The 15,143-nt window shown below is 39.8% G+C and overlaps 1 protein-coding gene across 1 annotated transcript in view; it reads right to left on the bottom strand.

The window, feature by feature from the left end:
* The window catches only part of UBE2K (ubiquitin conjugating enzyme E2 K), a 44,068-nt gene that overhangs the window by 18,109 nt on the left and 10,816 nt on the right, over positions 1–15,143 (bottom strand). Inside the window, exon 2 of the mRNA XM_089525130.1 lies at positions 2,824–2,917. Within this exon, the coding sequence (XP_089381256.1) occupies positions 2,824–2,917 (94 nt within the window). The remainder of the gene's footprint in view (positions 1–2,823; positions 2,918–15,143) is intronic.

Below are 15,143 nucleotides of genomic sequence, written 5' to 3'. Positions count from 1 at the left end.
GTAAGGTCAATTATTTTCCAGCTGGACTTAGACAACAAAAGAACAGATTGCTTCCATGATTCTCTGATTGGTTGTTTGCGAACTCAGATGCTGGTGACGCTGTATTCGAGCACTCCATCCTCCAAATATTATAGAAGTAAGGCATTGTGACAGTAACCCCATTCATTCAGCCCTCAAGTATAGCCAGTTTGATCTAATTCCTTCAGTTTCCAGTCTGCCACAATAGCATACTTCTGAAATAAGAGCAGGATGCTGAGAAGTAGGTGGCTTGTGTGAATTCACAGGTGACCACTCAAACCACCACAGTTACAGGCAAACAACCCATTTGTTGCCTTTGTGGTGTTTGTGATTCACGTGGATAAGTCTGGCATATTAACTAATCCAAGCAGGTGGTAATGTCAAGCTAGCACTGAACACAGTATAGTACACCCGCAAAGAGGCATCTGCTTCCACTTGAGCATTTAGTCCAGAACGCTGAATAAACTTTGATGACTGCAACCATGTGGTCACATTATAGATTTCCAAAATCAGCACTCCTTTCATAAAAGTAACACTGCCACATCACAAGTGGAACTGGCTTTTTGATCATCTGGTGATGTAAGTCAATGGTGCAAGTAACCCAGTTAGCAAAACATAACAGTCCATAATCCTTCAAAGGGCAGGTGTGGAAATTTATCCAGCACCCTTCAAACTGAAAAGGAAATATGCTCAAAGATCAAGATTGATAAATTAGACTAAAATGATTGAATAAAAATGTTCCTATTACTCTATTACATCTGATGTTCCTGCTGAGGCAGCTAGAACAGAACTGAGGGAATAAGACTGAGCTGCCTATAGCTATTAAGTGACATTACTGCCAAAACACTCCTAGCTCTAAGAACATTCTGAGATCAGTGTGTATAGGTGCCCATAAGTGACAGAGACCTCCCCCCCAGAGAAAAAGTGAAAGAAACAGCATTTCCACTTTTAAGGTCTGGCCAGGGGTAGGAAATAGATTATCAGTACCTTTACTAAAGAATGTTTTACACAATCATATCTAACACAGGTGGTCAAGACCAACTGAAGGGGTCTTGGTGGCACAGTGGTTAAACGCTGGTACTGCAGCCACAAGGTTGTGAGTTCGATCCTGCACGGCTCCTAGGTCCACTCAGCCTTCCATCATTTCATAGGTTAGTGGGGGGGGCAATTGGCTTACACATTGTAAACCGTTCAGGGAGTGCTAGTTCACTGACAGGTGTTTAGAAATGTACTTGCTATTGCTATCTATAGGCTCTACTTCATGGTTTGACCCTTTTTTCATAGAACATTTGTAGGAACCTATTGTATGACATTCTGATGATGATCTAGCTGGACTTTTTACTAATAGTTTGGAGACAAAGACTCACAGTGTAACCAGGGTGCTAGCATGGGGATCATTTGGTACCAAGGTTAATATCAAAATGGATAGCTCTCCCACTTCAGGTGCCAACAGTCTTCAAGGAATTGTTACACTTTCCCTTTTCAGTCAAGAGACTCCCTGAACCTGAGCAAGCAGCCGCCTGCTACTCCTTCAGAAAATAACTGAGCAATGCCCTGAACGTGCTTCAATATAACCATCCTATGAGCAAATAAACTTGCTAGGAAGATGGAGAACCATATTGGATGGACCAAATTTCCTCCTCATGTCCTCCAAGACAAGATGTCATCAAAGGGCAAAGCCGCCACCCCCTTTCTCATACAGTGTCTGAATAAAGCATTTTGTGAACAAATCCTTCCCAGCACTTTCCTTTGGCCAAGAATCCAATTTTGCTTCTCTTCCCTCTTGCCTACATGGGGAACAGTGAGATGAAGCAAAGTGTTATAAGCTGTGTGACCTTTATGGGGAAACTCTATGGGTTATCACAATGATAAATATGGAAATTCTGTGTGTCCTCCCCAGATGTAAACCGGGGGGCTTCTATGGGCCAGGTATCAATCTTCTATGGATTAGATTGGTCTTGTGGATCATAAGTCTCCCCTCCCCGCTATAGTAATCCACTACTTTCTGAAAGGCCATCTTGCTAGGTGATAGAAAAAAACAGTATTTTGATTTTAAGCAGACGCATCCCTGAAACAATAGCTCATAGAAATGAAGATTTGGCCATCTCTATTTAAGTAAACCATGGATATTTTATTATTATTATTATTATTATTATTATTATTATTTACACAGTGCTATCACTGTACATAGTGCTTTACAATACAAAGGAGACAGGTCTATACAACACATTACAACCTTTTGTTTACATGTCAATAGATACCAGCTTGAAATTCTGTTGCAATGCTGTATCCAGACAGGGAGAAGGGAGCATGGGGGAACCAAATGACCTGTGAAACAATCCAAATTTCCCGTGCAAAAATAAAAGCCTTGAAAACTTGGTCCTAGAAATGAAAGTTCTTATACACTCTATTGTCTCTACACTGTATCAAATATATGACTGAAATTTTTCAATGTTCAATTAATTTATAAGTCTTAAGTCTCCTCAAAACTGTTGTACTACTCTTTTAAGGTATCTGCACAATAAACTGTCCTGCATTAAGCATATAGACATTTAATCATCAATTATCACATACTTAATTCCCAAACATGTGTAAAATCATTATGTGTATAAGCTATCAAGAACAATTGTATGGTACAAATCAGAAATCAACCTTTATATATCCTATGTGAATGATTAACTGCAAATCTCTCTTTAAGATATTTTACTCCTGTAATAAACTTCAAAATGTGTCAAAAGATCATTAGTCGTAAATTTCAAATTCCAGCAAAATGGCATGAATGGCTTATACAAAAAGATTACTTGCCTTCATATGGTGTGTCCGGAGGTCCTGCTATTTCTCCTCTTAGTTCTGTAAAATTTTCATCTACAAGATCTACTTTAATTTGATTTTTGCTTGTCTTAAAAATAAAAACAGAAAAAAATACAATCAGATGCTAAATATAGACTGGATTATCTTTTCTCTTAAATTTAGAGAAATACAAGTTTTAGAGCCATTTACCAAAAATAGCCAATAAAAAGATTCAACCTAGAGGCCACATAACTTTAACAACTCTGAAAATACATGTATGTGGTCACATTAAAATAAATTTGGATTAGATATTTAGTGGGACCCTCAGCAACATTTTAAAAAGCAGATTAGCGCCAAGTTTTCCATGGGGCTTGAAGAGACAGGCCAAAATAAAGCTGCTTTGGGTCACTTTGGAGGTATGCTGTTTAAATGACACACACATCTTAAGAGGCCAGAAGCCACACCAAAAGGCATGATCCAGTCCTAAGAACTGGAGCACAGCTTTGGCATAGCTTCTGGCCTCTTAAGACGCATGTGTCATTTAAACAGCATACCTCCAAAGTGACCCAAAGCAGCTTTATTTTGGCCTGTCTGTTCAGGCCCATGGTTAACCTTCTTAAATCTCAACTCATGTAAATGGGATTTAAATAACCAGTGTACAAGATGTCTATATTTATATTTAAATTAGAAGTTACTACTCCATTGTATTTACAGTCCAGATACAACCCCCAAAACTAATCAACAAGATCCAATTAACAACAGATAGAACTTTTTTATTCCACATAACAATTAACTTTAAAACAATATAAGGACTTTCCAAAATAGCTCTAAATTCTGTTTTAAATTATACTTCTTGCTAAGTTTTAAAATATAGTCAGCAAAGAAATATACAAGTGACAGTGAGAAGTAGTACACGATCTCTGCTATGCATAACAATACTTTCAGTTAAGTCACATCCCGAGATTTATCCATCTCTATTATTTTCCTATATCACCATCATCTCAAAGCGAGGGTGTGAGAAAATTACTTTTAAAAGGAAGATGGCAGACTGAAGATTTAATTGCAACAGTTTACTGCTATAAAAATCTAGGGGATGATTCTATTCTGCTGCAGAGTAAAGGCATTTTGGAAGAAAACATCCTGGAAGTAGAATGGTAGTATATACATAGTTACTGCAATTTATTTGGCAATTTATTATCTCACAGGCCCCATCATTTCCTTATGGTCAAATATTTGAAGAATGCCATTGTACTGCCATTATTATACAGCACCAAAGTGCATAGCATTTTACCAACTCAGATAAGCCCTGCACATGTAGTTTACAATTTAAAGATACAGAGAATGCACAACGTAAGGAGAGGAATGTGGACCAAAGATAAAGAGGAAAGTATGTGTGTTATTTTAGTTACAATAGGGTGTAGAGAAGAAAGTGTGTTATTTTAGTGTGTTATTTTAGTTACAATAGGGTGTAGAGAAGAAAGGACTATAAATGCTTCAGAGAAAAAGTACCCATCATGATGGGTATCTGAACTGGCCCTTTACATTAAATATTCTAGACACATACTTAAAACTATGCTGTTTACGTCTAGTTAAGTCTTTGACAGGATACTGCTTGCATAAATAAGAACTCAATATTCTGAAGTAAGAGCAAGTTGCAAATACTCTAAACACAGATAACACCATAAACTATTAAGAGAACTCTGTCCACACATATGATTACTGGCATCACTTTACTATGTAGCAAGAGTGAAGGAAACATATCTTTAGAAGCTAAAATAATCATGGCCAAAACTACTAGTATAAAAACACTTCTCCCACTGATGCTATAACTGCAAGCATCTCCAAACAGCAACAAAAAACAAACCACCAGTTCCAATGTAACTACCTAGTGGGTATGTTGTGGGATCCTTAAAAGCCTTAAAAGCCATCCATCTCAGGTAGAGTATTGAGCACGGACCAAGTACGCCAAAATGCAAATCCTCATTCAACCTGAAAGCTCATTAAATGACACTGTCTAACATATCCCACAAGGCTACTGTGGTAATAACAATGTAGTAGAGGATGTGTGTGTGTGTGTATTGCTTCAAATGACATGAAGAGAAAGGAAACTATAACACAGAGATCAGTTACTCCTTTAGGTTGTCTTGCATTAACAACTACTTAAATTGGTTTTCTAATTAGCAAAAATATCAAACCTGTTGCTACTTATCCTCTTTGTCATTTTCATAATCTTAATGTTTTGGCCAAATTTTGACACATATTTTATCACTCAGTTGACTGAAGAGTGTATCCACAATTCCAGTGAGCAGAGTTCAGGAATGCTCCTAAAATAACAGGGAGGCAAATTTCCCCTGTTTTTACTTTCCTTTATGGCTTCCTGAAAAGGTACTCCAGAGGGCTAAGGGCCCTTTGTAACAGTGTGCACATTTTCATGAATAACTATAAAGGGAATCAGCAAAAATACTGCTCTTCTGCCACTAGAAGCTTCTGTTAAGACTTGACTTTCAGACCTGAAAGAAATGCTTCCATTTGAAGGAGCAACTTCTTAGATCTGTCTCTTTTTGGCTAATTATACATAATCCTAGTCAGATCATCTAATAAGGCACTCTGCAGGAAAAGCCAGTTCTTTTCAGTAACACCAGGAATGTAATGCTGGACCAAAGGCATCTTTGGTCATCAGTGGTGTAAGCATATAGTTGCTGGCTGGCTAGCATTTCCAGCTTCAGTTAATAACATCAGAGAAGGATATTATCCACACAAAGTACTGATCAAGATGCCTGCTTCTTTCCTTATAGGTACAGAATTTATTTTCTCACTCCACACCCGATTATCATTCAGCGATGGTTAGTGGTTCCTGACACTGGTGCAACAGGAGTAATAGCTACAGTTGCACTCAATAGGCTGCAGAAATAAAGAAGCCATTTCCCTTTCTTGCTGGACTATTTAATTATGTCTATAACTTTACTGCTGGCTTATAGAGAAGTGATTCCTTTAGAACTCAGTAGAACAGTTTTAATGGAATGTTTTATTAGTCTGTGGGTCTGCAGCTGTGAAAAACCCAGGCCATGGAAGAGGAACCTAAACCATGGGATGGAAGCCTCCATCCCAACATCAGTGCTCCAAATTCATATCTACTTTCTGTGAGACTGGAAGCTGACAAGGGAATACAAAAAAGAATGAACCCATTCAGAAGAAGAAGATAAATAAAAGGGACTAAAATTATAACATGCAACATAAGCTGCATTTATTAAAGGGTACAAAATAAATACCTATCTCCCAAACACCACCTATCTCAACATCAGCTCCATTTAACACATTTGTAACACTTCCCTAACACTCATGTTGGCCATCATTACAAAATTTGCATACTTGATGGCTGGGGATCTTGCCTTACTCTGTCCCCTAGCATTTCTCCTGCCCACTTACTCTGGCAATATTTCTGCCAAGTCAAGAAAACTGGTTTTTCAAGACACTCTAAGCAAGTCTAACTTCTTTTAAAGCAACTATTCTAGTTCATACCTACCATGTAAGCAATGAGGGTGCCAACTATTTGCAAGAAAAAAGTTAAGAATTTGAGAAGTCCTTGGCTTCTCCTTTCTAGGGGAACAAGAGACTGCATTTTAAACTCAGCAACATGTCCCGATTACCGCCTCTTCAGGTCAGTGGTGTTTCTAAAGTATACTGCTATCTTCATCTATAAAATATAGCAGCCTTACATTACAGACATATTTTACCTTCATATAATATTTCTATAAAAAGCTAAATATCTGGATCTAACCTGCAGCCTAGCCTGCTACAAATGAAACACATATCTAAAAGCCTAGCTGAAATTCTCAAACTACTTGCATGTGATGAACAGACTATCTTTCAGAGATACATATCCTCAGTGTAGTTGTCTTCTCATCTGATCACAGCTACCAGAACTACAACTCAAATAGGTGCAACCATCAGGATTACATTCAAATGTGTTCATTTTTCTCCCTCTCAGCTCTGAGCACCAGTAAGTGCATAGTAAGTACAGACAGAACACAATGTCACAAAATAACATACTGGTATCTACTCTTGAGGCATTTAATCGCCAGCATACTATAAGAGAGCTCTCCTGTAAAATTTATGGGTAAGAATAAACTACACAAAGTAATTTGAATATGTTGTGATGATGCTTCTCTTCTACAAAATAGCATCAGGGGTATAATATTTGTGGAGCAGCAGCAATGTGTACAATAGTTAACTTTTCCCATATTTACTTCTTGCCCTGAAATGTCCCCAATTTGTGTTCATAGCCAAGTCACATTTGTTTACAAAGGACAGGGTTTAAAAAGTGTTTTGCTCTCATCCCTACAGCTACACCATGGTCAGGACAGAAAACAGGTTGTTCTCTGTGACTGATAAATGGCTAATATGTTAGCGGAAATAGGAAAAGGGCAGGTTGTATACCTGCAAATGTAGCTCCTTGAGTGGTCATCTGTGCACTCACACAAATGGCTTATTCTGCGCCTGCACAGAGCACTGTTCAGAAACTTCTAGAAAGTTATATAAGCAGTTTGTGGTAGCCTCACCCACCTCCAGAAATCCTATATAAAGTGTCTTCTTGCTGATGGATGCCAATGGAGCCATCCACAAGGACCAGCAGGACATGACAAGGGGATGACAGGAAAGGTTGTGAGAGGGCATGGATGACCATGCAAAGAAAGACAGGTTGCTTACTCATTTGTGTGATTCACAGAATCTTCACAATGAAGAACTACAGTTACAAGTATGAAACCTGTCCTCCTCCTTTTTTGTGGTCTCTGTGCCTTATAAAAATGGGAGTTTAGCAAGCAACACACAAGAAGGAGGTGAATATCGTTGCAAATAAGTCAAAACTTTACTGAATATTAAGTGAAAAGCAAAACTTAAAACATAAAATCTGAACATCATGTCTCACCAAGCAAATGGTATCAAAACAGTTTCAAGGAACAGAAACATATAAGCACAATGCAGAATTCAAAGTACAAAAGAACAGGCAAGTTAAACTTGAATGCAGTACATTCAAGGCAAACTGGAATGCAGAACTCTCCCAAAGCCAGGGTCAATCCTCCACCTAAAGTCCACTAAGTAGTGAGTAATGAATAATAGGCTGTGACCAGGAAGGTGCATGACAAATGTCCTTGAGTGACACACCTGCCAGGAAGGCAGAAGACATGGCCACAGCCTGTGTAGAATGGACTCATCAAGCAGGAAGGTGCATGACAAATGTCCTTGAGTGACACACCTGCCAGGAAGGCAGAAGACATGGCCACAGCCTGTGTAGAATGGACTCATCAAGCCAGTTCATATGTCAAGTGGATGGCTGGTGCCACCCATTTTGCAAAGCACTGCAATGAGACATGCAATCTTTTCTTGAAGGAAGAATAACATACAAAGTCTTTGTGAGGCCCGAAATGCCACAGTCCTATTGATGTGGAAGTCTGGAGCCACTGAGACAGTGCCAGCATCTCTCAGAAAAAAGCAGACAGAATAAAGTCCTGGTTCAAATAGAAGGCTGATACCTCCTTCAGCAGAAAAATGACGTTGAGTCTGAAGATGGCATAGTAGGGATGGAAGCAGAGGTATAGACAATCCATCAGCCCATCTGGCCATTACAATCGCAAATCAGGAAGGCAATCTTCCAAGTCAACACACGGAGGTCACACGTGGCCATGGGCTCAAAGGGCTTCCCACAGAGATGTCTCAGACAAACTAAAGATTCCACCTCAGCATCAAGATCAGAGGGTGGAGATTTTTGTAACCCCTCAGGAATCTCTAAACCAGCCGATCAAGGAAGTAGGAGGACTTCAATGGAGCTGCTCACAGAGACAGCAGCAAGGCAAAACTGGATGGAAGAGGGAAAGACCTTTGGTTGCCAACAACAGCAAAATATTCAATACGTGTCCAGTATTGACCTCTGAAGGAGTAACCCTAAGAGGGCCCAAAAGTTCTAGAACCTTCTTCACTTGTAGGCGTATGCATGCCTGAGAGAAAGACAATGAGTGGAGGCTATGATATACACCAACAGGAAGGGAAGTTAATATGTAATCCTCCACACTACACGGTTGAGGGTATTGAGTCTGAGTGCCTGCCCTGGCCTCAGTACATATGAGTTGATCCAGTCGGAGTGGAAAACCAACATAGACCTCTTGAGATAGAAGCAGTAGAGTGGTAAGTTTTGCTTCACATTCAGTTTCTAATTGATGATATGTTATAAATAAATTAATAAATGACTGACAACACCAACAAATGCAGTGTCAAAAGTAAAAATCCTTCTGGCTCTACCCAGCTGATTATAGTCATCCTAGAAGAGTTTATATTTCTCTTTGCCGCATTCTATATAGGTCAAGTAACCTGCAACTTGGGTTTGTTAGCTTATGTCATATTTTATTTATTTATTTATTTATTTATTTATTTATTTATTAGCTTCTATGCCACCTTTCTCCCAAAAAAGGGATCCAAGGCGGCTCACAAGATAAAATATTAATAAAACATGACAATAAACAATTTTGAAAGTTAAAATTATCTAGTTAAAATAGTATAAAAATAATAAAATATGCATAGCTCTGAGTCTATCCATATTTTATTATGATAAAGCACTCTTTGCTTCAGAAAGCAGTGTAGAGAGAAATTTCTAAAACACAAAAAAAGATTATTTGTATCTCTTCTTTGGAGTTAATAGAGCATGATGCTCATCGCCTCAGAAATGTATTTTTAAACTTTTTAAAAATGTTATGATCGCAAGATGTAAAGTATCACCATGTCACAAGCTTTCCGTGAGGTAATCAGGAAAGTCAAGTTTTCATAAATTAACCACTCTAATCTGGTTCCAATGTTTACATATATCAACTAACTGTAGTCAAGCAGTTACAGTGAGCTACAGACATTTCTGGCTGCATCCAGCGGCTTTCGATACCATAGACCATGGTATCCTTCTGGGGCGCCTGGCAGAGGTGGGAATCGGGGGCACTGCGCTCCAGTGGTTCCGGTCCTACCTCTCCGGGAGGTCCCAGATGGTGCAGCTGGGAGACGTGTGCTCCGACGAGAGGGCCCTTAAAACTGGGGTCCCTCAAGGAGCCATTCTGTCTCCCATGCTATTTAACATCTACATGAAACCGCTGAGAGAGATCATCCGGAGACATGGGGCACGGGGTTATCAGTACGCTGATGACACCCAGATTATCTTCTCTATGTCTCCGACTGATGCAGTGACTGAGGATGGCGTCTCTCCTCTCGTGGCCTGTCTGGAGTCAGTAATGGGCTGGATGAGGGAAAACCGACTCAAGCTGAATCCAGAGAAAATGGAGGTACTCGTGATAGGTTCCCCTGGTCCAGGAATGGCGGTGGTTCCACCTGTCCTGAACGGGGTCACGCTCTCTGTGAAGGACACCGTGCGCAGTCTGGGGGTGCTTCTTGACTCGTCCCTTCACCTGACTGCTCAGGTGAATGCGACGGTCAAGAGCACCTGTTATCAGCTTCGGCTCATTCGCCAGCTGCGCCCATACCTGGCCCAGAGGGACCTTGAAACTGTGGTACACGCCCTGGTAACCTCGGGACTGGATTTCTGCAATGGACTCTACATGGGACAGCCCTTATACCAAACCCGGAAGCTTCAACATGGCAGCAAGGCTGGTTACTGGTACGTCCAGGGCCAGCCATATAACACCGGTTTTAAAAGACCTCCATTGGCTGCCCATTCGCTTCCGGGCGCAATATAAGGTGTTGGTAATGACCTATAAAGTCCTAAATGGCTTGGGCCCAGGATACCTGAAGGACCGCCTCTCCCCGTACATTCCGCCCCGCACCCTCAGAACATCTGGGCAGCAACTACTTAGGGTTCCCGGGGCGAGATTATCCTCCACCTCTAGGAGGTCCTTTTCCATCGCCGCCCCGGCCCTTTGGAATACGCTGCCCATAGAGCTCCGCTCAGCTACCTCCCTGGCCCAATTCAAACAGGATTTGAAGACCTACCTGTTTCAAATAGCATTCCCCGATTAAGGCCCTATAGGCCCCCCCCCCCCCCGCCGCACAGGCAATGGATTGGCTAACCCGGGGGCCTTTGCTTTGTTTTTGTTTGTGTTTTTTGCTTTTGCTTTTGTCCTGGTTTTTGTTTTATTGTATAATTGATGTAATTTTGGTATGTTTTAATTGAATATTGTGTATTTTAACTGCTGTAAACCGCCCTGATCTTATGGAAGGGCGGTATACAAATAAAATTTTATTATTATTTATTATTATCCCTAAATATGATGATTTGTACAATTAGCCAAAGCAGTAGCACTCCAGAAGACTTCAAACATCATGATGTATATGTTTTTAACACTGAGAAGCACAAGTTCAGATACTTCTTTCCCAACCTCTACATATTCCCATTATACTCTTGGAACAAGCAGGGAGATTGTATTAAGTCCAAAAGCACACTGGAAATGTCGCCTCAGCTTGTAACACTTTCCTTTTCTTCATCATTATAAAGATGTCTCCGTTTCCTCATGAGACTATTTAAAAGCCCAAGTATGTATTATTTATTTATGCCTTCTCATCTCCAATGAGATTTTTTATATAACGAACTTGTACCCTCCAGGCTTTTATTCATTTAAAACAGGCACTCTGTCTTACTGTAGTGTTGTTAAATTAAGAGAATGTTGGCACGCAAGTCATGTCTCAATGGCTGAGGCCGATACACTTTCCAACTCAATAGTCTGACATTGGCCCTTACTTCTATTTTATTAAAAAAATAGAAAATCAAAAGAAAACAGTGGATTTTACACCTGGCATAAATTAAGAAACTAGTGGCAACAAATGTGTGTTGTTCCTCAAATTTTAATACAGTCCCATGGCTCCCCAAGCTAGGTTTTAATGCAGTCCCCTGGCTCCCCAACACTGTTCCTCCTGGGAATCCCACTTTCCAAAGCAACACATCCTACATTTGACTCTGCGCCCCCCCCCCCCCCCCCAATTCTTGCTAGCTATTAAAAGACTGTCCGAAGGCAGGCTGTGTTTGTCCAGTGTGCTCTAGTCTTTCCTTGTCCTTCTGGAGCACTTCACAACTTCCCAGAGCACTAATATAGAGTTTCTGCCAATCTATACTTTCTCAGCTAACTGGCACTTGGCACATCTTTCTTAGTCAGCAGGTTCATGGTTCTCATTGTCTTCAAATCATCTTTGGTTTTCTTTACTTAATTCTGAATCAACTGGTTTCTGAACTCCAGATTCTGAAATAACTATACATTACTGGAAAAAGTTACATGCTTCTTAAATCTGAGCAGATAAGCAAAAATAATTTATTTTCTGTTTCAGAAGCACCTGCTAGGATGAGTTCTCCCACTTCTAGGCAGACACATACAGGATGGGCTTTGGAAAGATCTCTTAAATTGCTACTCATATACAGTCCGCCCTTGCCTTACATGGGGGATCTGTTCCGGACCCCGCCATGTAAGGTGAATTCCACCTATGCTCGAGCCCCATTGGAAACAATGGGGCTCGTGTGCGACAGTGTGCGAGGCGCCACGGGCGCAAGCGCCCATTCATCTGAATGGGACGCACCGCCCCTTGAGCTCCATGCGAGCCCCGCGGCTTGAGCGCGTATGCTCAAGACTGCGTAAAGCGCGCCCGCATTATACGCGGGCGCACTGTATATGTGATGAGCTGCTTGTCATTTGTACTTTCATGTTTCTGTTGAAAGTGCTACTGAGATACTATCTCCTGTTGTTATTGTGTGCCTTCAAGTTATTTCTGACCTATGGCAATCCTAAACCCATCAAAGGGTTTACTTCATAGAATTCTTTCAGAGGGGGTTTGCCTCTGTCTTGCTCTGAGGCTGAATTTGTGACTTGTCCAAGGTCAACCAGCAGATTTCCATGGCTGAGCAAAGATTCAAATGGGCTCTTGATTATTTTATAGTGTCATACATTTTTTAGTTGAGACTGAGATATTTCCAGTCTGCCCCTATGCTTTTTATGATAGTGTTGAATTTTGTCATGATTTATATTTTTATGGTAAGTTGTCTTGAGCTTGATTTTATCATAAGATAGAATATAAATGTCTAAATAAAAACCACATTATTGTTGTTGTTGTTGCAAACTATCACCTTTCTCTGATGGCTGATCTTTAAACAATGAGGAGAATAAAACATGGATCCAAATATAAGTAAACATGATAACCTGAAATAAATGTTTTTAAAACAATCACAATCAGGGTTGGTTGGTTTAAACCAAGCTGGTTTAAACCATGGTTTAAACCAAATGACTTTAAAAGAAAAAACAATTCTGTTTTTTATTATTGATTATTCATATTTTTTTAAATCTGGCTATTATTGGTTTTTTACAAGCCTCTTACTAGAACAACAATGACTCTTTGCAGTTAAATGTTTTAACTTTAACAGTTTCTGGGCAGTTATTCACTGTTAAACCAATATCAAGTGTCAGATGTTTCTTTTTCCTCACTTTATTTTATAGTGTAAGAAATGCCATTCAGAAACAAATCTTTGAATTAACGTAACTTCAATTAAACAATTTGGCTGAGCACTTTTTAAGAAGAATTATTATTTAAACTAGTAGCCATAACAACTGAACTGTAATAAGCAACTTTATTTTCTGATGTAATCCTATATTGGTGTAGCCTACCCATTTGTGCACAAACTGGTTTAAACAAACAAACAAGCAAAACAATGTGGTTTTAAAAAACATCCGGGTATTTTTCTAACCCTGATAACAATATAGTAAATGACACCTCCAATCCATTTTATACACACACACACACACACACACACACTAATGTTGTTAATGAATATAGTATTAGTAGAAAATACGATGGATGAAATACGAGAAAATATAAAACCAGATAGCAATTAACTTTTTACAGGTGACTGTCCTTTACAAGCAAGTTTTGTACCTTTTACTATAAGTGTCTTTAAGGCTTTTTTTCTAGATATGGTGAGTGGTCTATAAATCAATGAAATAAAAATTATAAGTACTAATCTGCAGTTCTTCAGACATACTAAAATAATCAATACATTAACCCTTTCTAGTGCTTTCATTTTTTTCTTTTCAAAAAAATCTAAACCAGATCACAATGAGATTAAGGCAGTAGTAGAAAGTTTTTCACATCAGGATTGTTTGAAATACACCCACCACTGAATAAAAATGTGGCTGTTATGAAATATACAGTGGGCCCTTGGTATCTGCTGGGGTTTGGTTCCAGAACACCCCATGGATACCAAAATCCATGAACGTTTAAGCCCCATGATATACAATGGTGTAATAAAATGGCATGCCTTATATACATGGATAAAGAATCTGTGGATATGGAGGGCCAACTGTACTCTTTTCTGCATTATTTAGTTTAAATCAGATATAATTTATATTATATCCTCTTTTTAAAATAATTATTTTAAACTCAACTGTTTTAAATGGTCTGAACAAATTACTATCAAAACTACGTGTGAAGTGCAATCCCAAGTAAGACTTATTCCTATGTAGGTGGGAGCACAATTGTAATTCTACTCGCTTCTTTTAACACAATGCATTTAGAAAACACCACAATCCTAGCTTGTTGGGCACACTGCTTGATTACTCCCCTGTGCAGTGGGAACACTTAAACAAGCCATAAGGCTTTGCTCCATGCCTGGTTTATTCTGACATCTGGAAGCTACAACAATATCATTCTGAACAGTGCTCCTGACACTTAAGGCTAGTCCTGTTACACCATCTGAAAAAATCTGGGTCCAGCCTGGATTATTCTGCTCTGGAGCTGCCCCAGATCCACTAAACGAGTGTCACACAAACCAGCACAATATTGTGGCAAAGATGCTTCGCTGTCCAGACATAAGCCTGGCTAATTGTGCATTAGCCACAATGCCCTGTCTTCCTCTGGGCTACCAGAAAAAAAGGAGCTCCCTTGGTAGAAGAGCCTTGCTGACAATATCATTTCAGATTAGGTCAGAGCAATGGGCTCTGCCAAGGGAGGGCTGCTTACTCAGGAAGTTAACAGCAGTAAAGGACCTGAAGCGCTGGGGAGGAAGACCTTTTCCCTTCCCCAACAGTGGCTGGCTTGACTGCAGAGTAGGGGACAGGCAGTACTAGTCCTTTAAGGTTAGTGATGCTTTCCACTCCCCCCAAATCTGGCCCAATCCAGCAGTTTACATGCAGCAACAGCCAACAAAAAATTGCATTTTCTGGAGAACTCCAGGGTAAAAGGGAACTTATTTGGTTTACCAGCCAAAAGAACTGGATGCATCATGGAACTGGCTTTCTGTCATGTAAACAAATCATAACCAGTGTAGACAAATCCTGACTTAGGGTAGTATAAGGCAGCTTCCTATGTTCTTC

This window comes from Sceloporus occidentalis, unplaced genomic scaffold, assembly GCF_023333645.1.
Source record: "Sceloporus occidentalis isolate IW3139 unplaced genomic scaffold, rSceOcc1.0.p SCAF_5, whole genome shotgun sequence".
Classification (NCBI taxonomy): domain Eukaryota; kingdom Metazoa; phylum Chordata; class Lepidosauria; order Squamata; family Phrynosomatidae; genus Sceloporus; species Sceloporus occidentalis.
Note: the sequence above shows the minus strand (reverse complement) of the source record. Positions and strands in the feature narration are given on the sequence as shown.